General features: G+C 44.2%; 1 protein-coding gene across 5 annotated transcripts in view; it reads right to left on the minus strand.

Annotated features, from left to right (window-relative positions):
* LOC149441274 (uncharacterized) overlaps positions 1-23,416 on the minus strand; it is an 81,465-nt gene extending 58,049 nt beyond the window's left edge. The window contains exons 1-12 of one of the 5 annotated variants that reach the window (XM_089657538.1): positions 23,064-23,416; positions 16,800-17,509; positions 15,080-15,202; positions 13,534-13,617; positions 12,449-12,571; positions 10,773-10,892; positions 10,207-10,329; positions 9,378-9,842; positions 8,411-8,884; positions 7,462-7,935; positions 6,502-6,975; positions 5,575-6,048 (exon numbers count right to left, since the gene is read on the minus strand). In XM_089657538.1, coding sequence (XP_089513664.1) covers positions 5,575-6,048; positions 6,502-6,975; positions 7,462-7,935; positions 8,411-8,884; positions 9,378-9,842; positions 10,207-10,329; positions 10,773-10,892; positions 12,449-12,571; positions 13,534-13,617; positions 15,080-15,202; positions 16,800-17,492 — 3,627 coding nt within the window. In that variant the 5' untranslated portion in view covers positions 17,493-17,509; positions 23,064-23,416. Of the gene's footprint in view, positions 1-5,574; positions 6,049-6,501; positions 6,976-7,461; positions 7,936-8,410; positions 8,885-9,377; positions 9,843-10,206; positions 10,330-10,772; positions 10,893-12,448; positions 12,572-13,533; positions 13,657-15,079; positions 15,203-16,799; positions 17,510-23,063 lie in introns of all 5 variants that reach the window. The other 4 variants (XM_089657537.1, XM_089657540.1, XM_089657539.1 and 1 more) reach the window with 4 other exon arrangements.
* Positions 23,417-25,852: the final 2,436 nt, after the last annotated feature.

Below are 25,852 nucleotides of genomic sequence, written 5' to 3' on the forward strand. Positions count from 1 at the left end.
TCAAAATCAGGGGTGGACTGACAACTCATGGGGCCCCCGGGCAATAGGGGATCATGGGGCCCGTGTCCTTGCCCAAACTCAAAAAAGCCTATGAAAAAGGTACCAGGGGCATCTCATGGGGTCCCCTACTGCCCTCGGGCAGTGTCCTAGTTTCCAAATGGTCAGTCCGCCCCTGTTCAAAATCCAGCCTCTATCAGCCAGATGACCGCATGCCCCAAACTATGCAGATACAGCCCCTTAGGGTCAGCCTGCCAATTGTGACTCCACGTAGATTATCCCTACTGATATATTCTGACAGGTGAGCAAAATAATAATAGCAGATGTGCAAAATACTGATATCACATATCACCAATGCCTTTTTTTTTAATTTAGAACTGGGGGTGATCTATTCATGCAGCTGGAGCAATTCCCATGAGCATGTTTTTCCTGAAGAATGGCAGGAACTTTTGTCACTCCTCAGAAGGCAAACAAAACCATAGTGACCTTGAGGAAGGAAAAGCACTCTCTGTATGAATGGTCGGCTGTGAGTGCCGACATCCACGTGACTAAACACCAGCGTCAGTGACTTCCTCACAGCATACCAGAACATAGATTGTTACTGAAGAATTCCAAGCCTTAGGATAGATCCAGCAGGTTCTACAACACCACAACTAGAATGTGACAACCCGAACCATACAGCTCACCAGCAATAGCAGGTGATAATAACCTTAACCATACAACAACAATCATACAGTTCACCAGCAACAACAGGCAATTACGCCAAAGTACAGCTCACAGGCAACAGTAGATGACAACCCTTGCCGTACAGCTCATCAACAACAGAGTTGTCACATGCTGTAGTTGTATGGCTCTCGGATATGTTTGTCATGTATTTTTGTTTGTGAGCTATATGATTAGAGTTGTCGCCTGCTGCTGTTAGTGAGTTATATGGTTGGGGTTGCCATCTGCTGCCATTGATGATCTGTATGTTTAGGGTTGCCACCTTCTGCTGCTGGTGAACTATATTGTAAGGGTTGTCACCTGCTGCTGTTGATGATCTGTATGGTTAGGGTTGCCACCTTCTGCTGCTGGTGAACTATATTGAAAGGGTTGCCACTTGCTGCCACTGGTGATCTGTATGGTTAGGGTTGTCACCTGCCGCTGTTGATGATCTGCATGGTTAGGGTTGCCATCTGCTGCTGCTGGTGAGCTATATGGTTAGGGTTGTCACCTGCTGCTGTTGGTGATCTCTATGGCTAGGGTTGCCCCCTGCTGCTGTTGGTGAGCTATATGGTTAGGGTTGTCACCTGCTGCTGTTAAGTAATCTGTATGGGTAGAGGTGTCACCTGCTGCTGTTGGTGATCTGTATGGTTAGGCTTGCCAGCTTCTGCTGCTGGTGAGATATATTGTTAGGGTTGCCACCCGCTGCCATTGATGATCAGTATGTTTAGGGTTGCCACCTTCTGCTGCTGGTGAACTATATTGTAAGGGTTGTCACCTGCTGCTGTTGATGATCTGCATGGTTAGGGTTGCCACCTTCTGCTGCTGGTGAACTATATTGAAAGGGTTGCCACTTACTGCCACTGGTGATCTGTATGGTTAGGGTTGTCACCTGCTGCTGTTGGTGAGCTATATGGTTAGGGTTGCCACCTGATGCTGTTGGTGAGCTATATGGTTAGGGTTGTCACCTGCTGCTGTTGGTGATCTCTATGGCTAGGGTTGCCACCTGCTGCTGTTGGTGAGCTATATGGTTAGGGTTGTCACCTGCTGCTGTTAAGTAATCTGTATGGGTAGAGGTGTCACCTGCTGCTGCTGGTGATCTGTATGGTTAGGCTTGCCAGCTTCTGCTGCTGGTGAGCTATATTGTTAGGGTTGCCACCCGCTGCTGTTGGTGATCTGTATGGTTAGGGTTGTCACCTGCTGCTGTTGGTGATCTGTATGGTTAGGGTTGTCACCTGCTGCTGTTGGTGATCTGTATGGTTAGGGTTGCACACTGCATGTAAGAAAGAGGGACAAGGTACTAAGGGCATAGAGGGCAGAAGCACTTCCTGTAATGGGGGGGGGGGGGGTAAAAATATGTGTAATAGAAAGGGAGAGATGAAGCTGTGTAAAAGACAGGGATGAGACACTAAAGATAATGGAGAGATATTATGAGTAAGATGGAGGGATGCGGAACCAAGTGCAACATAGGATGCTATGGTGCTGTGTGTGCTGTAATATAAGAAATGAGACCCTTTATGACATAAAGAGGAATGAGAACCCGCATAAAATAGGGATATGACTGTATAGAGAAGTAGAAGAAAGAACACAAGTCTGCATTGTGCTGTTGGCAGAAAATGAGGGACAGGAATCTGGAGAAGCCATCAAACATCAAATTTCACATGGAAAATTGGCAAAAGTAGCAAAGGCTTATGGTGAACACTCCATGGAGAAATCAAGCGGTTTTGAATGGCATAGGCGGTTTAAGAAGGGGCGACAGGATGCCCACAATGAAGCAACGGTCAACCAACATTGTTACTGAAAAGGTTATGGGAATCTGTTTAGAGGAAAAGACCAGAATACTGGCCAGACAAGTGGATTCTCCACCACGACAATGCTCCTGAACATAATGTTTTCTGGTTGTTGACTCAAAAATACATTCCGAAACTTGACCAACCACCTTATTTCTCTGTCTTAGCAACCTGAGACTTTTGACTGTTTACAAATTTAAAAAATGCCTTACAAGGACACAGATTTGATGTCATTCCGGACATCCAGCGTGCAGCATCAAAGATACTGCGCAGCGTTCTAGAAAATGAATTCCAGGAAAGTTTCTAGCAGTGGCACAGTCCTCTAGAAAAGTGCATTGCTTCAAAAAGGGACTACTTTAAGGTTTACAGTCAATTCTGGGAATTAAATTGTCACACCTTGTACACGGTGATGAGGCTCTGTGTGTCGTACAGAAGGATGAAAACCTGGGTGTAGTATAGAGGGATGAGGCACTGTGTGTATTACAGAGGAAAGAGGCACCATAGAGTATAGATCAGCCTTTCTCAACCTTTTTAACTTGGAGGAAGCTTTGGAAAAAATGTTTGAGATCTTGGAGCACCCCTGAAATAATTTTCAGATCTACAGCTCGTGGAACATTGGTGCGATAAGCAAGCTATTGTTAGAACAATAATTATTTTTAGAAATAGCAGAGTACAGGGGGTCAGTAGAGTAGAGTACAGGTATCATCAGGGAAGAATACAGATGGTCATCACGGCCGAGTACACGCGGTCATCAGGGCAGAGCACAGACAGGCAACAGGGCACAGTACAGGGAGTCAGTAGTAGTCTGTAGTGCAGAAGTGGTTCCCCCACACTCAGGGAAGCTACTGTGACAGATTACTATCTGTTCTAGCGCACGGATCCCCCCAATCCTCCACTCTCATCCACCCCATCTGATGTCACATACAAGAGCCTAGGATGGACAGAAAAGGAGGGCCAGTAGGGATCAGCACAGAACACTTAAGTATGCTGCTTTCCTGCACAACAGGGAGTCGGAAGTATAGGGGAGGCAGTGAGGATCAATGCACCCTGGCAGTACTCGCTGTCAGTGAACACTGAAAACGTACTAGATTCTATACACAGTGCTTCATCCATCTATACTATATACTGTACAGTGCCTGGTTCCTCTATAATACACACAGTGCCTGAATCCTCTATAACACACACAGTGAGTTCCTGAATCCTCTATAATACACACAGTGCCTCATCCAACTATACTATATACTGTACAGTGCCAAGTCCCTCTATAACACACAGTGCCTGAATCCTCTATAATACACACAGTGCCTAAACCCTCTATAATACACACCATGCCTCATCTCTCTATGGTAACGATGAACCCTGGGGACTTCTAGTGGAACTATAGGGATGCACAGAACCTAGGTTAAGAAACACTGGTATAGAGGGAAAGACACCGTGTGGATTATAGGGGGATGAGGCACTATGTTTATTACAGAGGGATGAGGCACTGTGTGTGTTACATAGAGATAAGGCACTATGTGTATTAGAGTGATGAGGCATTGTGTATAACACAGAGGCACCAGGCACTGTGCATAGTATAGAGGGAAGAGGCACTGTGTGTAGTATAAAGGTAAGAGCACAGTACAGCGTGAGGAGGAACTGTGTGTAATATTGAAAGATATGGATCTGTGTGTTATACAGAAGGATAGATCATGTGTAGTAAGGTGTGTACTGGAACAGCAATTTCACTGCTCACGTCACTTTTGGAAACTCCAGTACTGTAGTTGGCTATATCACTTGTAGGGCACAAACAGCAACAGTATCAATCTGCCTGGAAATGTCTCTCTATCAAGATGAAAAGAAGAATCGAATGTACTAATGGTTTCCATACTATGCAAAGTACAGGGACACCTCCAAATTACACCTAAGCAGGGACGGACTGACCATTTGGAAACTCGGTCAGTAGGGGGCCCCATGAGATGCCCCTGGTACCTTTATCATAGGCTTTTTTGAGTTTGGGCAAGGACACAGGGGCCCCATGATCTCCTATTGCCCGGGGGCCCCATGAGTTGTCAGTCCGCCCCTGCACCTAAGTCAGTCATTTCCATATTACACCGAGGTGAGAACCACCTCCATGTCTGTGAAGGCTTTCATTTATTCAGGACATGGTGCAGCAAGCAGTAGTAAGTCACTTTCAACTGGATTTGTTCTATAATGTTGAGAATGTTTCATGAGCTTATCCAAACCATTTCTTTGTTTCTAATGAGTGTCTTGATGATAGCCCAGCATTTATACCCACACAGGTAGCAATCACCCTGGAATGTGCAGATTTTGATTGTTCAAAGAAAAGGATAGGAGGTGTGAAAGTTGTGGAAACACCATGTTCTAGTTACATGAAGTAACCTACATGTTATATCCGGCACAGATACACCTCTATATTAAAAACGACAGATCGGGAAACCATTACACATGTTTTGTTTCAATCAAATTGCCAGTTCTTTTCCAGGCTCATGATGGAAAATAAGTTACCAATCCCAGGTCAGGACAGAGAACAGGTCACCAATCCCAGGCCAGTACAGATAACGATCACCAATCCCAGGCTAGTACACAGAATGGATCAGCAAATCCCTGGTCAATACAGAGAACAGATCACCAATCCCAGGTCAGTACAGAGAACAGATCACCAATCCAAGGTCAGTACAGAGAACAGATCACCAATCCAAGGTCAGTACAGAGAACAGATCACCAATCCCAGGTCAGTACAGAGAACAGATCACCAATCCCAGGTCAGTACAGAGAACAGATCACCAATTCCAGGTAAGTACAGAGAACAGATTACCAATTCCAGGTCAGTACAGAGAACAGTTTACCAATCCCAGGTCAGTACAGAGAACAGATCACCAAACCCAGGTCAATACAGAGAACAGATCACCAATCCCAGGTCAGTACAGAGAACAGATCACCAATTCCAGGTCAGTACAAAGAACGGATCACCAATCCCAGGTCAGTACAAAGAACGGATCACCAATCCCTGGTCAGCACACAGAACGGATCACCAATCCCAAGTAGGTACAGAGGGTCACGTATGATACATATATTCACCTACCTTTTCTAGTGATGAGTCTCCCTTAGCTTCAGCCGCATGGCTTTGTTGGATGGATGACTGTTCCATCTCGCTTCGGACGTCCATCTGGCAGGGACTGGGTAAAGGAGGCTCAGACTTGATCTCCTGTATATCATTAAGAGACTGGGAAGGCATGATACTGGGTTGAAATTCAGGAGGAAACACACAGCTAATAGGTTTTGGAGGGTCCAGAATCTTGTTGGAACTGTGGAATGCTCTGGGTGGAGAAAGTGTATGTCCATTGTCTCCTTTGTCCAGTAAGGGTTTTCTTTCAGCTGGATCCTCCCTTATTATAGATATTTCAGAAGGAGAATGTGTGTCGGCACCTAGTGTGATGCTGAAATGCTGAACATTGTCATTAGCACTGGCCTTGGATGGCAGAATATTGTTGCTATGTTCCATATTGAGAACATCCTTTATCTTCTCTGAACTAGCTTGGGGCACCCCACTGTAATTCTGGGAAAAAGGGTGACAGAACAAATTTTGCTGGTATGTAGGAAGGTTGGACTTGTAGTCCTAGCACACTTGTTACTAGTGCTCAATGGTCAGTACGCAAGTCCGTGTAGAAAACAAGTCTCCAATCCCAGGTCAGTAGAGAGAAAAGGTCACCAATCACAGGTGTGTACAGAAAACAGGTCAACAATCCCAGGTCAGTTCAGATCTAAAGTCACCATCCACAAGTCCGTACAAAGAACAGGATATTTATCACAGGTCAGTACAGATAGAAGGTCACCAATCCCAGGTCAGTACAGAGCACGAGTCACCAATACAAGGTCAGTACAGAGCACAAGTCACCAATACAAGGTCAGTAAAGAGCATAAGTCACCAATCCCATGTAAGCACAGAGAACACATCACCAATCCCTGGTAGGTACAGAAGGTCACAAGTATCAGACAGTTGTTCACCCACCTTTTCTGGAGGCAAATCTCCCTTAGACCCAGTCACGTGACTCTCTTGGATAGATGGCAACTTCTTCTCACTTTGGAAGTCCAGCTGGCTGGGATTGAGTATAGGGGGCTCAGACTTTATCTCCTTTAGATCATTCAAAGACTGAGAAGGCATGATACTGGGTTGAAATTCAGGGGGACAGATATAGCTAATTCGTTTTAGAGGGTCCAGAATCTTTTTAGAATTATGGAATGTTCTCAGTGGACGCAGTGTATGTTCCATGCCTCCTTTATCCAGTAAGGATTTTCCTTCAGCAGGATCCTTTTTTATTGCAGATATATCAGAAATAAAATGTGTGTTGGTACTTGGTGCAATGTTAAAATGCTTGAGATTGGATTTAGCACTGGTTTCAGTGGTCAAAATATTATTGCTATATTCCGTACTAGGAACATCCTTTTTCTTTTCTGAACTAGCTTGGGACATCCCAATGGAATTCTGAAAAAAGGGTGACATAACTTTGATATTTTGCTGGAACGTAAGAAGGTTTGGAATTGTAGTTCTAGCACACTTGTTACTAGTGCTCAATAGTAAGTACAGGAGTCCATACAGAGAACACGGCACCAATCCCAGGTCAGTAAACAGAACAGATCACCAATCACAGGTATGTACAGAAAAAAAGGTCACCAATCCCAGGTCAGTAAAAAGCCCTAGTCACCAATCACAGGAAAGTACACTGAACAGGATATTAATCCCAGGTCAGTACAGAGAACAGATCACCAATCCCAGGTCAGTACAGAGAACAGATCACCAATAGTGGGTCAGTACAGAGAACAGATCATCAATTCCTGGTCAGTACAGAGAAAGGATCACCATTCCAGGTCAGTACAAAGAACAGATCATCAATTGCAGGTCAGTACAAAGAACGGATCACCAATTCCAAGTAGGTACAGAGGGTCACGTATCATGCAGTTGTTCACCTACCTTTTCTAATGATGAGTCTTCCTTAGCTCCAGTCACATGGCTTTGTTGGATGGATGACTGTTCCATCTCGCTTCGGACGTCCATCTGGCAGGGACTGGGTAAAGGAGGCTCAGACTTGATCTCCTGTATATCATTAAGAGACTGGGAAGGCATGATACTGGGTTGAAATTCAGGGGGAAACACACAGCTAATATGTTTTGGAGGGTCCAGAATCTTGTTGGAACTGTGGAATGCTCTGGGTGGAGAAAGTGTATGTCCATTGTCTCTTTTGTCCAGTAAGGGTTTTCTTTCAGTGGGATCCTCCCTTATTACAGATATTTCAGAAGGAAAATGTGTTCCGACATCTAGTGTGATGCTGAAATGCTGAACATTGTCATTAGCACTGGCCTTGGATGGCAGAATATTGTTGCTATTTTCGATTTTGGGAACACCCTTTATCTTCTCTGAACTAGCTTGGGGCATCCCACTGTAATTCTGGGAAAAAGGGTAACAGAGCGTATTTTGTTGGTATGTAGGAAGGTTTGGACTTGTAGTCCTAGCACACTTGTTACTAGTGCTCTATGTTCAGTATGCAAGTCTGTGTAGAAAACAAGTCTCCAATCCCAGGTCAGTACTGAAAAAGGTCACCAATCACAGGTGTGTACAGATAACAGGTCAACAATCCCAGGTCAGTTCAGATCAAGAGTCACCATTCACAAGTTAGTACAAAGAACAGGATATTTATCACAGGTCAGTACAGATAGAAGGTCACCAATCCCAGGTCAGTACAGAGCACGAGTCACCAATACAAGGTCAGTACAGAGCACAAGTCACCAATACAAGGTCAGTACAGAGCATAAGTCACCAATTCCAGGTCAGTACAGAGATCAAGTGACCAATCCCAGGTAAGCACAGAGAACACATCACCAATCCCTGGTAGGTACAGAAGATCATACAGTTGTTCACCCACCTTTTCTGGAGGCAAATCTCCCTTAGATGCAGTCACGTGACTCTCTTGGATAGATGGCAGCTTCATCTCACTTCGGAAGTCCAGCTGGCAGGGATTGGGTATAGGGGGCTCAGACTTTATCTCCTTTAGATCATTCAAAGACTGGGAAGGCATGAAACTGGGTTGAAAATCAGGGGGAGAGATATAGCTAATTCGTTTTAGAGGGTCCAGAATCTTTTTAGAATTATGGAATGTTCTCAGTGGACGCAGTGTATGTTCCATTCCTCCTTTATCCAGTAAGGGTTTTCCTTCAGCAGGATCCTTTTTTATTGCAGATATATCAGAAATAAAATGTGTGTTGGCACCTGGTGCAATGTTAAAATGCTGGAGATTAGCTTTAGCACCGGCTTCAGTGGTCAAAATATTATTGCTATATTCCGTACTAGGAACATCCTTTTTCTTTTCTGAACTAGCTTGGGACATCCCACTGGAATTCTGGAAAAAGGGTGACATAATGTTGATATTTTGCTGGAATGTAGGAAGGTTTGGAATTGTAGTTCTAGCACACTTGTTACTAGTGCTTAGTGGTAAGTACATGAGTCCATACAGAGAACAGGGCACCAATCCCAGGTCAGTAAACAGAACAGATCACCAATCACAGGTATGTACAGATAAACAGGTCACCAATCCCAGGTCAGTATAGAGCCCCACTCACCAATCACAGGAAAGTACACAAAACAAGATATTAATCACAGATCAGTACAGATAACAGGTCACCAATCCTAGGCCAGTACAGAGCTCCACTCACCAATCACAGGAAAGTACACAAAACAGGATATTAATCACAGGTCAGTACAGATAACAGGTCACCAATCCTAGGTCAGTACAGAGCACAAGTCACCAATCCTGGGTTAATACAGAGAATACATCACCAATCCCAGATAAGCACAGAGAACAGGTCACATGTATCATACAGCTGTTCACATACCTTTTTTGAAGGTGAATCTTCCTTCACTCCATCCATATAGCTCTCTTGGATGGATAGCTGCTCCTTCTCACTTTGGATGTCCGGCTGGTGAAGATTGGGTACAGGGGGCTCAGACTTGATCTCCCGTAGATCATTTAGAGACTTGGAAGGCATGATACTGGGTTGAAATTCTGGGGGACACATATAGCTAATACGTTTTAGAGGGTCCAAAATCTTTTTAGAATTCTGGAATGTTCTAAGTGGAGCCAGCGTGTGTCCAGTGTCTCTTTTATCCTGTAAGGGTTTTTGCTCAGCCATATCCCTCTTTAATACAGGAATGTCAGAAAGAGAATGTGTGTCAGCACCCAGTGCAATGCTAAACCGCTGAAGCTTGGAATTAGCACCGGCTTTGGCTGTCAGAATATTGTCCATACTGGGAATATCCTTTGTCTTCTCTGAATTGGCTTGGGACATCCCACTGCAATTCTGGGAAAAGGGTGACATAACTTTGATATTTAATCAATGTAGGAAGGTTTGGACTTGCAGTCCTAGCTCACTGGTTCGTACAGAGATCTGGCCTCCAATCCCACATTAGTAGAGAGAAGAGATCAGCAGTCCCAAGTATGTACAGAGAATAAGTTTCCATTCCCAGGTCATTACAGATAACAAGTCACCAATCCCAGGTAAGCCCAGAGCATAAGTCACCAATCCCAGGTAAGTACAGAGAACAGGTCACCAATCCAGGTAAGTACAGAGAACAGGTCACCAATCCAAGGTAAGCACAGAAAAACATGTCACCGATTCCAGGTAGGTACAGGAAGTCACAAGTATCATACAGTTGTTAACCTACCTTTTCTGAAGGCAAATCTCCTTTAGCTTCAACCATGTCGCTTTCTTGGATGGACAGCTGCTTTGTCTTACTTAGACTATCTGGTTGGCAGGGACTGGGTACGTGTGGCCCAGACTTGATCACCTGTAGACCATTCAGAGAGTGTAAAAGCCTGATACTGGCCTGAAATTCAGGAGGACACATGTATCTAATACATTTTAGAAGGTCCAGAATCCTTTTGAAATTGTGGAACTTTCTGAGTGAACCTAGCAAATGTTCAGTGTCTTTTATATCCAGTAAGGCCCTATCATCTCCTCTGAATCAGCCCAAAGTACCACAGTGTAATACTGGGAAAAGGGTGACAGGACTCTGACAATAAATGTAGAAAGGACTTGGACTTGTAGTCACAGCATGCCTGCCACTAGTGCCCAGTGGTCAAAACACGTCAGTACAGAGAATAGGTCAACAATCCCAAGTAAGTATAGATAACAGATCAACAAAGATAAGGGGTCATCAATTCCAGGTAAGTACAGAGCACAAGTCACCAATCCCAGGAGGTCGCAAGTATCATGCAGTTGGTCACATACCTTTTTTGCAGATTCTCCCTTTGCCCCAGCAATATGGCTCTCTTGGATGCACAGTTGCCCCATTTTGCCTTGGATATCTGGCTGCTGAGGATTGGGTACAGAGAGTTCACACTTGACCACCTGTAGATCATTTAGAGATTGCGATGGCCTGATACTGGTCTAACATTCAGGGGGGGGGCACATATAACCAATACGTTTTAAAGAGCCCAGAATCTGGAATTATGGAAAGTTATGAGGGAACCAAGTATATGTTCAGTGTTCCTTTTATCCAGTAAGGATTTTCCTTCAGCCACATCCTCCCTTATTAGGTTGGATTCACACTTGAGAGTAGCGTCTTTGAGCTATTTTCGCACGATTTTTGCACATTTTCATACAGCGGTTTTCAGGCTGTTTTTGAGCTTTACCATTTTTTTTTTTAAATTAGCCAATGGAGAAAATATCATCTGCTGCATCATTTGTTGCTATTTTTCAGCTTCTTTAGCTTTTCCATCAGCTTTTATTTCTTTTTCTTAAATTATTATTCAGTTATTATAATTTTTTTTGTTACAGTAGGGTAGAGTGGGGTAATGTTTTATGTATTGTCTTATTACTGAATGTTAGGGTTAGGGTGTTAATAATACTAACAATAATAAATTAAGAAATAAATGTAAAAATAAATAAAAAATAATCATAAATAATAAACACAATAAATGAATATGTAATAATACATAAATAGTTATTCCTCTAACCCTTAAAAAAATTAATTATTAGTATTAATAATAATATTAATAAGAATAATATGAATAATACATTATTATTGTTATTATTATCATCTTCATTATTTATCAATCATTTTTTTTAATATATTTTGTTTAAGGGTTAGGGAGTTAAGTTTGAGGGTTAATTACAATTTATTATTATATATTAATAATTTATTTTAATTATTTATGAATATTTTAATTTATTTGTGTATTTATTTTACATTTTTTTATGCATATATATTTTTTTTAACATTTTCTCATTATAGCAGAAAATCGAGCACAAACGAGCAAATTTTGTGTTTCCATTAATGTCTATGGAATTAAAAATGCTCAAAAACACGAAAATCTGTCCGAATTGAGCGACAAAAAAACCTCCAGAACCTGTTTGAGCGTTTGGCTGCAGGCGACTTGGAATGGAGATGTGAACCATCTCCACTGAAAATAATTGATTTTTTTTTTCTCCACAAGAGTTTTTGAGCTTCAAGCTACAAATCGCTCAAGTGTTTTCAGCCTTTTAGATATATCAGACAGAATGTGTGCCAGCACCCAGCGCGATACTGAAATGCTGGAGAATAGTACATAGGAAAAGAACTGTGTAATTATACTCTGTATTGGGAATGTCCATCATCTCCTATGACCCAGCCCGAAGTTTCCCAGTGTAATTCTGGGAAAAGGATGGCAGGACTTTGACATATTATGCTGGAATATAGAAAGAATATGACTAGTATTCCTGGAACACCTAACAGTAGTGCTTGTTGGTCACTGCACAGGTCGGCACAGAGTACAGATCACAAATCCAGGTTAGTATGGATAACAGTTTACCAATCACAGATCTGTAAAGTTAACAGGTCACCAGTCCAAGGTAAGTGCAGAGAATGTGAAGTTAATCATAAGCAAGCAAAGGGGGTCACAAATCTCATACAGTTGTTCTCCTACCTTTTTTGCAGATATGTCTTCCTTAGCCTCAGCCATATGGCTCTCTTGAATGGACAGCTGCTCCATTTTGCCTTGGATGTTTGGCTGCCGGGGATTGGGTACAAGGGGTTCAGACTTTATCACCTGTAGATCATTTAGAGATTGGGATGGCCTGACAATGGGTTGAAATTCAGGGGAACACATATAACTAATCTGTTTTAGAGGGTTTAGAATCTTTTTGGAATCGTGCAAAATCTGATTGGACCCATCATATGTCCTATGTCCCTTTTATGAAGTAAGGCTTTTCCTTCAGTCAGATCCTCCCTTATTACAGATATGTCACAAAGAGAATATGTGCCAGCACCCAGCTCAATGCTGAAACAATTGAGATTGGCTTTAACACCAACTCTGGCTGGCAAACAATTGTAGTTATAGTCCATACTGGGAATGTCCATCATCTCCTCTGAAACAGCCTGGAACATCCCAGTGTAATTCTGAGAAAAGGGTGAAAGGACTTTGACATATTTTGCTACAATATAGAAAGAATTTGACATGCTCATTGGTCAGTATGCATGCAAGTTCAGAGAACAGATCACCAATCACATGTCAGTTTGGAGAACAGATCACCAAACACAGGTCAGTACAGAAAACAGGTCGCCAACCACAGATCAGTACAGAGGATAGATCACCAATCCCAGGTCTATACGGAGAAAAGGTCACCAATTCCAGGTCAGTACAGATAACAAGTTGCCAACCACAGATCAATACAGAGAACAGATCACCAATCACATGCCAGTTCAGAGAACAGATCACCAAACACAGGTGAGTACAGATAACAGGTCGCCAACCACAGATCAGTACAGAGAACAGATCACCAATCACATGCCAGTTCAGAGAACAGATCACCAAACACAGGTCAGTACAGGTAACAAATCCCAGGTCTACACGGAGAACAGGTCACCAATTCCAGCTCAGTAAAGAGAACAGGTCAGCAATCGTAAGTATGGACAGAGCAAAGGTTACTAATCCCAGGTAAGTACAGAGAACAGGATGTTAATCATAGGTCAGTATAGGAGGTCACAAGTATCATACAGTTGTTCACCCACCTTTTCTGGAGAGGAGACTCCTTTAGCCCCAGCCATATGGCTGTCTTGGATGGACAGCTGGTCCATTTTGCCTTGGACGTCTGCCTGCCAGAGATTGGTTACAGGGGGTTCACACTTAATCACCTGTAGATCATTTAGAGATTGGAATGGTCTTATACTAGGTTCAGGGGGAAACATATAATGAATACATTTTAAAGGGTCCAAAACCTTTTTGGAATTGTGGAATGTTTTGAGTGGACCCAGTGTATGTCCAAAGTGCCCTTTATCCAGTAAAGGTTTTCATTCAGCCCGTTCCTCTTATTACAAATACGAATACAAGAAGAATCTGTGACAGCACCCAGTGCGATGCTGGAACGCTGGGGGTTGGCATTGAGACCGGCTCTGGCTGTCAAAATTTTGTAGTTATATTTCATACTGAGAATGTTCATCATCTCCTCTTAACCAGCCCAGAGAATCCCAATGTAATTCTGGGAAGAGGGTGAAAGGACATTGACATGTTTTGCTAGAATATAGAAAGCATTTGGCTTGTAGTCCTTGTAAACCCAACATTAGTGCTCATTGATCAGTACACAGGTCAACTCAGAGAACAGATTACCAAATACAAGTCAGTATCGAGAACAGATCACCAATCTCAGGTTAGTACCGAGAACAGATCACCAATCCCAGGTCAGTACCGAGAACAAGTCACCAATCCCAGGTCAGTACCGAGAACAGGTCACCAATCCCAGGTCAGTACCGAGAACAGGTCACCAATCCCAGGTCAGTACCGAGAACAGGTCACCAATCCCAGGTCAGTACAGAGAACAGATCACCAATCCCAGGTCAGTACAAAGAACAGATCACCAATCTCAGGTCAGTACAGAGAACAGACCACCAATCTCAGGTAAGTACAGAGAACGGATCACCAATCCCAGGTTAGTACAAAGAACCGCTCACCAATTCCATGTCAGTAAAGAGAACGGGTCACCAATTCCAGTTCAGTAAAGAGAACTGGGTAGCAATCCCCGGTAAGTACAGAGCACAAATCATCAATCACAGGATAGTACAGAGAACAGGTCACCAATCCCAGGACAGTACCGAGAACAGATCACCAATCCCAGGTCAGTACAGAGAACAGATCACCAATCCCAGGACAGTACCGAGAACAGATCACCAATCCCAGGTCAGTACAGAGAACAGATCACCAATCTCAGGTCAGTACAAAGAACAGATCACCAATCTCAGGTCCGTACAAAGAACAGATCACCAGTCTCAGGTCAGTACAGAGAACAGATCACCAATCTCAGGTCAGTACAAAGAACGGATCACCAATCCCAGGTCAGTACAGAGAACGGATCACCAATCCCAGGTTAGTACAAATAACCACTCACCAATTCCATGTCAGTAAAGAGAACGGGTCACCAATTCCAGTTCAGTAAAGAGAACAGGGCAGCAATCCCCGGTAAGTATAGAGCACAAATCATCAATCACAGGCAAGTACAGAGAACAGATTATCAATTATAGGTCAGTATGGGAGGTCACGCGCATAATACAGCTATTCACCTACTTTTTCTGGAGAGGAGACTCCTTTAGCCCCAGCCATATGGCTCTCTTGAAGGAATACCTGGTTCATTTTACCTTGGATGTCGGACTGCCCAGGATTGGGTACAGGGGGTTCAGACTTGATCATCTGTAAATCATTTAGAGATTGGGGTGGCCTTATAATGGGTGGAAATTCAGAACAGATATAGCATACCAAATACATTTCAGAGGGTCAGGAAGCTTTTTGGAATTCTGGAATGTTCTGAGTAGACCCAGCGTATGTCCAGTGTCCCCTTTATCCAGCAAGGGTTCTCTTTCAGCCAGTTCCTCCCTTAGCACAGATATGTCAATGAAATATTCTGTAACAGTATCAAGAGCAATGGTGAAACTGGAGAGTGGCATTAACACCGGCTCTAGCTGGCAGAAAGTTTTAATTATATCTTTCATACTGGGAAAATCCATCATCTCCTCTGAACCAGCCCAGAGAATCCCAGTGTGTAATTATGGGAAAGGAGTAAAAGGACTTTGACATATTTTGGTAAAATATAGAAAGAATTTGACTTGTAGTCCTTGCACACTTGGCACTAGTGTTCAATGGTCAGTACACAGGGCAGCTCATAGAACAGATCACCAAATACAGATCAGTACAGATAACAGATCACAAATCACAGGTATGTAGAGATATAGCAAGTCACTAAGTTGGTAATCACACATCAATCCAGTTAACAGATTACGAATCCCAGGTCAGTAGGGAGAACAGGCCACCAATCCCAGGTCAGTATGGAGAACAGGTCAGAAATCCTAGATAGGTCACCAAATACTAGTGCTCATTGGTCAGCACAGAGTGTTCTCTGATTCCCAGGTCAGTACAGATAGCACGTCACTAGTTACATATCACTAATTCCAGGTCACTAAAGAGAACAGGTTACCAATCCCAGGTAAGCACAGAGAACAGGCCATGAATCCCAGGTCAGAACTGAGAACAGATCACCAAACACATGTGAGTACAGATATAGGTCACCAATCAGAGGTAAGTACAGAACACAAATCACCAATCCCAGGTAAGTATAGAGAACAGGATATTAATCATAGGTCAGTACAGAAGATCTCATGTATCATACAGTTGTTCTCCTACCTTTTCAGGGCATGGGTCTGCTTTAGCGCCAGCTTTTCGGCTCTCTTGGATGGACAGCTGGTCCATTTTGCCTTGGACATCTGGCTGCCAAGGATTGGGTACAAGGGGTTCAGAATGAATCACCTGTCGTTTAGAGATTGGGATGGCCTTATACTGGGATGAAACTCAGGGGGACACATATAACTAATACATTTTAGAGGGTCCAGAATCTTTTTTGAATTGTGGAATGTTCTGAGTGGACCCACCCTATGTACTCATGTCCCTTGTATCCAGTAAAGGGTTTTATTTCAGCCAGACCCTTCCTTAGTACAGATATGTCACAGACAGAATCTTTAACAGCACCCAGTGCTATGCTGGAATGCTGAAGAGTGGCATTAACACCAGCTTTGGCTGGCAGAAACTTGTAATCCTGGAACACTAGTGCTCATTGGTCAGTACATGGGTCAGCTCAGAGAACAGATCACCAAACACAGGTCAGTACAGAGAACAAGTTACCAATCCCAGGTAAGTATAGACCACAAGTCACCAATCTCAGGTAAGTACAGATAAATAGGATATTAATCACAGGTAAGTACAGGAAGTCACAAATATCATACAGTTGTTCACCTACCTTTTCTGGAGGTAAATCTCCCTGAGCTCCAGCCTTCTGGCTCTCTTGGATGGACAGCTGCTCAATTATACCATGGACATTTAGTTGCTGGGGAATGGGTACAGGGGGTTCAGGTTTGATCACCTGTAGGTCGTTTAGAGATTGGGATGGCCTGATACTGGGTTGAAAATCTGGGGGACACATATAGCTAATACGTTTTAGAGGGTCCAGAACCTTTCTGGAATTCTGGAACGTTCTCAGTGAACCCAGCGTATGCCCAGTGTCCCTTTTATCCAATAGAGGTTTTCCTTCAGCTAGATCTTCCTTTATTACAGATATGTCAACAAGAGAATGCGTGCCAGCACCCAGTGCAATGCTGGAGTGCTGGATACTGACGTTAGCATCGGCTCTAGCTGGCACAAATTTGTAGCTGTATTCCGTACTGGGAACATCCATCGTTTCCTCTGAACCAGCCTGAGGAATCCCAGTGTCATTCTGGGAAAAGGGTGACAGAACTTTGACATATTTGGCAGGAATGTAGAAAGGTTTGGTTTTGTAGTCCTGGCACACCTGCCACCAGTGCTCATTGGTCTTCTTTAGAAGAATATACCTCTCATGGGGTTTTATGGATACAACTGTGCCATCTTTGGCTGTGTATTCAAAGCCGTGTTCTACCAGCACATAGTCCTTGTCCGCAGAGCTGGCCTTCAGCATCCTGACCGTCTGCTGACCTATAAAGATAAGAAGGAAAATTTAGATGAGGCCTAGCATGGCTCAAAAAAAATATTATTCACTTCCAGATTCATATTCCTGCTGAATGCAAGAACAGACCTGCACACATAGCTAACATAGTTCACATTCAAGGGAGGGATGATTGGGGAGAGAGTTGAAAAAAACTTTCACTTCTTACTCCCACCTGCCTGTTTTACTGCTGCAATTATGTACAATGTACCATGTAGCTGGACCAGGGATCACTTACAAGTTGTCAATGAGGGATCATGTTCCAGGCACTAGTGGTGGACCACTTACCAGATAGCACTATTGGGATCACTTACCAGAAACTGCCATGGGATCACTTCCCAGAAACTGCCATGGGATCACTTCCCAGAAACCAAGGAAGGATAGTTTAACCAACACCAGTATGAGAAGAGGGTCACATATCTAACAGCAGTGAAGGATCACTTACCAGACCCTACTGTGGGAAGGAGTCACCTAACCTGACACTAGTGAGGGACCGCTCAGCAGACACCAGAAAGGGACCGCTCAGCAGACACCAGAAAGGGACCGCTCAGCAGACACCAGCGAGGGACCACTCAGCAGACACCAGCGAGGGACCACTCAACAGACACCAGCGAGGGACCACTCAGCAGACACCAGCGAGGGACCGCTCAGCAGACACCAGCGAGGGACCGCTCAGCAGACACCAGCAAGGGACCGCTCAGCAGACACCAGTGAGGGACCGCTCAGCAGACACCAGAGAGGGACCGCTCAGCAGACACCAGAAAGGGACAGCTCAGCAGACACCAGCGAGGGACCGCTCAGCAGACACCAGCGAGGGACCACTCAGCAGACACCAGCAAGGGACCGCTCAGCAGACACCAGCAAGGGACCGCTGAGCAGACACCAGCAAGGGACCGCTCAGCAGACAGCAGCAAGGGACCGCTCAGCAGACAGCAGCGAGGGACCACTCAGCAGACACCAGAAAGGGACAGCTCAGCAGACACCAGCGAGGGACCGCTCAGCAGACCCCAGCGAGGGACCGCTCAGCAGACACAAGAGTGGGATCACTTACCCGACATCAGCTAGTATAACATCCAATGAACAGCAGATGAAAAATGAAATTGTGAATTCATGTGTGTTATGACAATAATAATCTGAAGCCAGGCTGTAATTATCGTTGGCACCACGCTGACTCACACACGGAGGAGACACCCAGAACAGAGCCAAACCAGTTGCAAATGGACAGATAAGCAATAAAAGCCAACAACCACTTCACTTTGTTCACAGACTACACATACAACATGCTTCAAGGAAATGGGTATAGACTTACAGGCCTTAAGGAAGGGGGTGCAGACAGAATTGTGGGGCACCCTACAATACAGGCCTCATTAAAAGGGACGCAGATTGGATTGGGGGCACCCCAATACACAGACCTCAGAACAGGAGTGCAGACATAAATGTGTTGGACAGCCTGAAACACAAGCCTCAGAAAAAGAGGTGCAGATTGGAATACTGTAGATAACCCCAATAAAAAAGCCTCATGACAGGGATGTAGACTGAAGTGTGTGGCATCTTGAAACACAGGCCTAGGAAAAAGAAGTACAGGCTGGAGTGGGGGCACCACAGTACATAGGCCTCAGGACAGGGGTGCAGACTGGAGTGTGAGGCACCCTAAAACACAGGCCTCAGAAAAAAGGGTGCAGACTGGTGTTGGGATATTTAGAAAAAAAAACTCAGCACAGGGGTACAGCCTGGAGCATGGGGACACCCTGAAACAGAGATTTCATAGAAAGCAACACAGACTTGAGTGGGGGCACCCCCCTACGCAGGTCTCAGGACAGGGGTGCAAACTGGACTGAGGGGGCACCCTGAAACACAAATCTCAGAAAAAGGGGTGCAGACTGGAGTTGGGTCACCCCAGTACACAGGCCTCAGTATAGGGGTGTGGATTGCAGTCGGGGCACCCCAATACTCGGGCTCTAGGACAGGGGTGCAGAATGGAGTGTGAAGGCACCCCAATACATAGAGCTGAGGACCAAGGTGCAGCAAACTCTTAGGTGGAAGAGGGGCTCACCACATTGCTTCCTGTAAGCACGCACAGGAAAACCAGAAAACACAACGCATCCTGTTCTAAGTGAGTACAGAGTAAGGGGAACCCGGTGCATACAGTGCAGACCCCGCCACAGACGTTGCAGTGACTTACAGAAAATGAAAAATAATCTGCTTGGGTACTATTGGCAAAGCATCCAGTTCTCCTAAATCAGCCCCAACTAAATATTCTAAGAGGAACAACCAGCCTCAACCTTCCAGAATTCCAGTCTAGGAACGTCAACTGGAGCCAGAAAGCTAGCAATCTATAGCAGTGTGTTCAAGATGACAAAAGAGGAAATGGCTGGGCCCTTGGAGTCCGGGTCCCCAATACGCTCCCCCATCCCCCCCAACACACACACCTCTCATCCTGTCCTTGTCCTGTCCGGCCAAATTTTCCTGTTTTCTGTATCTGTGGAGACACAACAAGTGTGCAGAGGGCAGGAAGGGGGAGGGTGGGTTCCTGTATGTCACCGGGACCCCACACAGCTGCTTCATATAGATAACTGAAACTAGGTGACAAATCACCACCGGCTGTCACTTCCCACTGCCAGGGACATCAAACTAACAGTCACAGACAGGTTCATCAGATAATATAGCAAGAAAGAACAGGAAAATGGAGACAAGCTCAATGTCACCACTCAATGTCACCCATTCTCTGTAGGCAACTTCATACACCCATAAGCAGCCAAGAGGGACCTCATACCTGATACTAAGAGAGGGATCTCATGCCCGATACTAAGAGAGGGATCTCATGCCCGATACTAAGAGAGGGATCTCATGCCCGATACTAAGAGAGGGATCTCATACCCGATACTAGGAGAGGGATCTCATGCCCGATACTAAGAGAGGGATCTCATACCCGATACTAAGAGAGGGATCTCATACCCGATACTAAGAGAGGAATCTCATGCCCGATACTAAGAGAGGGATCTCATACCCGATACTAAGAGAGGGATCTCATGCCCGATACTAAGAGAGGGATCTCATACCCGATACTAGGAGAGGGATCTCATACCCGATACTAGGAGAGGGATCTCATACCCGATACTAAGAGAGGGATCTCATACCCGATACTAGGAGAGGGATCTCATACCCGATACTAAGAGAGGGATCTCATGCCCGATACTAAGAGAGGGATCTCATACCCGATACTAAGAGAGGGGTCTCATACCCGATACTAAGACAGGGATCTCATGCCCGATACTAAGAGAGGATCTCATGCCCGATACTAAGAGAGGGATCTCATGCCCGATACTAAGAGAGGATCTCATGCCCGATACTAAGAGAGGGATCTCATACCCGATACTAAGAGAGGGGTCTCATACCCGATACTAAGAGAGGGGTCTCATACCCGATACTAAGAGAGGGGTCTCATACCCGATACTAAGAGAGGGATCTCATACCCGATACTAAGAGAGGATCTCATACCTGATACTAAGAGAGGGATCTCATACCCGATACTAGGAGAGGGATCTCATGCCCGATACTAAGAGAGGGATCTCATACCCGATACTAAGAGAGGGATCTCATGCCCGATACTAAGAGAGGATCTCATGCCCGATACTAAGAGAGGGATCTCATGCCCGATACTAAGAGAGGGGTCTCATGCCCGATACTAAGAGAGGGGTCTCATGCCCGATACTAAGGGAGGGGTCTCATGCCCGATACTAAGAGAGGGATCTCATGCCCGATACTAAGAGAGGGATCTCATACCCGATACTAAGAGAGGGATCTCATACCCGATACTAAGAGAGGGATCTCATACCCGATACTAAGAGAGGGGTCTCATACCCGATACTAAGAGAGGGGTCTCATACCCGATACTAAGAGAGGGGTCTCATACCCGATACTAAGAGAGGGGTCTCATACTCGATACTAAGAGAGGGATCTCATATCCGATACTAAGACAGGGATCTCATACCCGATACTAAGAGAGGGGTCTCATACTCGATACTAAGAGAGGGGTCTCATACCCGATACTAAGACAGGGATCTCATACCCGATACTAAGAGAGGGGTCTCATACCCGATACTAAGAGAGGGATCTCATGCCCGATACTAAGAGAGGGATCTCATACCCGATACTAAGAGAGGATCTCATACCCGATACTAAGAGAGGATCTCATACCCGATACTAAGAGAGGATCTCATACTCGATACTAAGAGAGGATCTCATACCCGATACTAAGAGAGGGATCTCATAACCGATACTAAGAGAGGGATCTCATATCCGATACTAAGAGAGGGATCTCGAGCCCGTTACTAAGAGAGGGGTCTCATGCCCGATACTAAGAGAGGGGTCTCATGCCCGATACTAAGAGAGGGGTCTCATGCCCGATACTAAGAGAGGGGTCTCATACCCGATACTAAGAGAGGGGTCTCATGCCCGATACTAAGAGAGGGGTCTCATGCCCGATACTAAGAGAGGGGTCTCATGCCCGATACTAAGAGAGGGGTCTCATGCCCGATACAAAGAGAAGGGTCTCATATCTTATACGAAGAGAGGGATCTCATAGCTGATACTAACAGGGAGATCTCATACCTGGAATATTTTATCAGATACTAACAATAGGATCCTATATCCGATACTAACAGAGGGATCTCATATCCGACACTAACAGTAGGACCTCATATCCAATACTATCAGGGAAATCTCATACCAGATACTAACAGAGGAATCTTTATATTGGACACTAACAATAGGATTTCATATCTGATACTAACAGGGAGATCTCATACCTAACACTAACACAGGGATCTTATATCAGATAATAACAGAGGGATCTCATCCAGTGCTAACAGAGGGATCTTATACCTAATACTAACATACAGATCCTATATCGGATACCACCAGAGGGATTCTATATCGGATACTAATAGAGGGGTCTCACATCCAATAAAAAACAGAAGTATCTCATACCCAGCACTAACAGAGGAATCTCGTACATGATACTAAAACCTCGTACTCAGTACTAACAGAGGGATCTTACATCCGATACTAACATGGGGTCTCACATCCAATACAAAGGTATCTCCTATCCAGTACTAAGAGAGGGATCTCATACCCAACACTAAGAGGGATCTTATATCCGATACTAACATATGGGTCTCACATCCAATACAAAGAGAGGGATCTCAAATGTAGTGCTAACAGAGGGATCTAATATCTGACACTAACAGAGGGATCTAATATCTGACACTAACAGAGGGATCTAATATCTGACATTAACAGAGGGATCTAATATCTGACACTAACAGAGGGATCTCATATCTGACACTAACAGAGGGATCTAATATCTGACACTAACAGAGGGATCTAATATCTGACACTAACAGAGGGATCTCATATCTGACACTAACAGAGGGATCTCATATCTGACACTAACAGAGGGATCTCATATCTGACACTAACAGAGGGATCCCATAACTAATACTAACACGAATACAGGAATATAAGCAGGAATAGACATCTTACCTGGCAATCCTCAAAGAACTTTGTGATAGGGGGCCACATCCACTGTCATCCTCATCCCCGGGGAGCACAGAAACTCATACAGATCACCTGCAAGATGCCCCCTTTACAGCTCAGGACCAGCCGTTGCCTACCAAACGCACTGTGACACTGGGGAGGGCAGTGCCACTGACAAGGGACAGGGACAAGGGTATCCAATGTAATGGAGAACAGTGTCCGGGGTCAGTGTGAGGTGCAGCAGTCAGTGTCAGAGCCTCTGTGTAGAAGGAGCTGGGAGGGCAGCTCAGCAGTCAGTGCCAGAGCCTCTGTGCAATCAGTACGGAAGGCGCGCCTATCGGGGAGGCTGTGTTTCAGCTTGCCTCTGATATTTCCTGTTCAGTGTAATGCAGAGATGAGATTTACAAATTTCCTTTACATACAATCACAGGAGATGCTGTCACAGACTGGCCGCACACAGGAGCCATCATGCACATTGCCCACTGCAATACCTCTGTATTCATAATTCAGCATACAAAACTAATATACTAAGAACACAAAACATCATCCTCATCCCCGGCTTCATATCTTCAAAATGTCTCTAAATACTGATATGATTCTTGTGTTCTATAACACAAGAATCAGCGTGCAGTAACCTAAAGCAACCTCTGTAATAAAGACAAAACTATCCTGTGCACAATAATCATTTTTTATACAGAATCTATACTAACAAATGCATGCTGAGAACCAAACCCAGCATACAGGACAAGAGAACTGCCACTGTGCAGAGTCCATATAGAAGTGAAATAACCGCTCTCCAGACATAAGTTATATTATACAAAAGTGACATCACCGCTCTCCAGATACAAGATATATTATACAGGAGTGACATCACCGCTCTCCAGATACAAGATATATTATACAGGAGTGACATCACCGCTCTCCAGATATAAGATATATTATACAGGAGTGACATCACCGCTCTCCAGATACAAGATATATTATACAGGAGTGACATCACCGCTCTCCAGATACAAGATATATTATACAGGAGTGACATCAACGCTCTCCAGATATAAGATATATTATACAGGAGTGACATCACCGCTCTCCAGATATAAGATATATTATATGGGAGTGACATCACCGCTCTCCAGATATGTTATAAGGAAGTGACATCACCGCTCTCCAGATATGTTATATTATAAGGAAGTGACATCACCGCTCTCCAGATATAAGTTATATTATACTGGAGTGACATCATCGCTCTCCAGATAGAAGTTATATTATACAGGAGTGACATCACCGCCCTCCAGATATAAGATATATTATACAGGAGTGACATCACTGCTCTCCAGATATAAGTTATATTATAAGGAAGTGACATCACCGCTCTCCAGACATAAGTTATATTATACAGAAGTGACATCACCGCTCTCCAGATATGTTATATTATAAGGAAGTGACATCACCGCTCTCCAGATATAAGATACATTATACGGGAGTGACATCACCGCTCTCCAGATATAAGATATATTATACAGAAGTGACATCACCGCTCTCCAGATATAAGTTATATAATAAGGAAGTGACATCACTGCTCTCCAGATATAAGATATATTATAGAGGAGTGACATCACTGCTCTCCAGATATAAGATATATTATAGAGGAGTGACATCACCGCTCTCCAGACATAAGATATATTATATGGGAGTGACATCACCGCTCTCCAGATATATTATTAGGAAGTGACATCACTGCTCTTCAGATATAAGATATATTATACAGAAGTGACATCACCACTCTCCAGACCAAGGGCGGACTGACAACTCATGGGGCCCGTGTCCTTGCCCAAACTCAAAAAAGCCTATGAAAAAGGTACCACGGGCATCTCATGGGGCCCCCTACGGACCCCGGGCCCTTGGGCAGTGCCCAAGTTTCCAAATGGTCAGGCCGCCCCTGCTCCAGACATGTTATATTATACGGGAGTGACATCACCGCTCTCCAGATATAAGTTATATTATATGGGAGTGACATCACCGCTCTTCAGATATGTTCTAATATATAGGAGTGACGTCATCACTCTTTATATATTATATTATACAGGAGTGACATCACCGCTCTCCATATATAAGTTATAATATACAGGAGTGACATCACCGCTCTCCAGATATAAGTTATAATATACAGGAGTGATGTCCCGCTCTTTATATATGAGATATTATACAGGAGCAACATCACCGCTCTCCAGATACAGTGCCTTGAAAAAGTATTCACACCCCTTGAAATTTTCCACATTTTGTCATGTTACAACCAGAAACCAATGTGTATATAAACCTTCAGCGCAATAAATCCTCCTAAATACATGTGCAGCTAGCATATAATGTGTTCCCACATATAACAAAATATATAAAGTGAAAAAATGCAGCGCAACAATAAATAAATATTAAATACATTACAATAGCGCTTACAATCTGAAACGTGCTTGTGTCAATAGTGATAATACCTCCACTGTGCTCGAGGGTAAACATATGCTACTCGTGATATCTTCCAATGCATACATATACACTCCCATGTAGACTGCACATAACCAGTGCTGTAAATATACCATAAATAGTGCACATACATACACAAAAAAAACTTAATAGTGATCTGTCCCTTTAAATCCTAAATCATATCACGTGGACCTGTGTGGTATACTTCCTGTACAAATACACCAATAAAAAGTGTCGATTGGATACAGTCTCTATAGTGGTGGACCGTCCCTTTAAATCCGCTGTACTGTAGCCTCCCTGGCGGTATTCCCGAGTGTAGC

The sequence above is a fragment of the Staurois parvus genome, unplaced genomic scaffold (assembly GCF_062004578.1).
Source record: "Staurois parvus isolate SC_StPar_1 unplaced genomic scaffold, SC_StPar_1.0 ptg001008l, whole genome shotgun sequence".
Classification (NCBI taxonomy): domain Eukaryota; kingdom Metazoa; phylum Chordata; class Amphibia; order Anura; family Ranidae; genus Staurois; species Staurois parvus.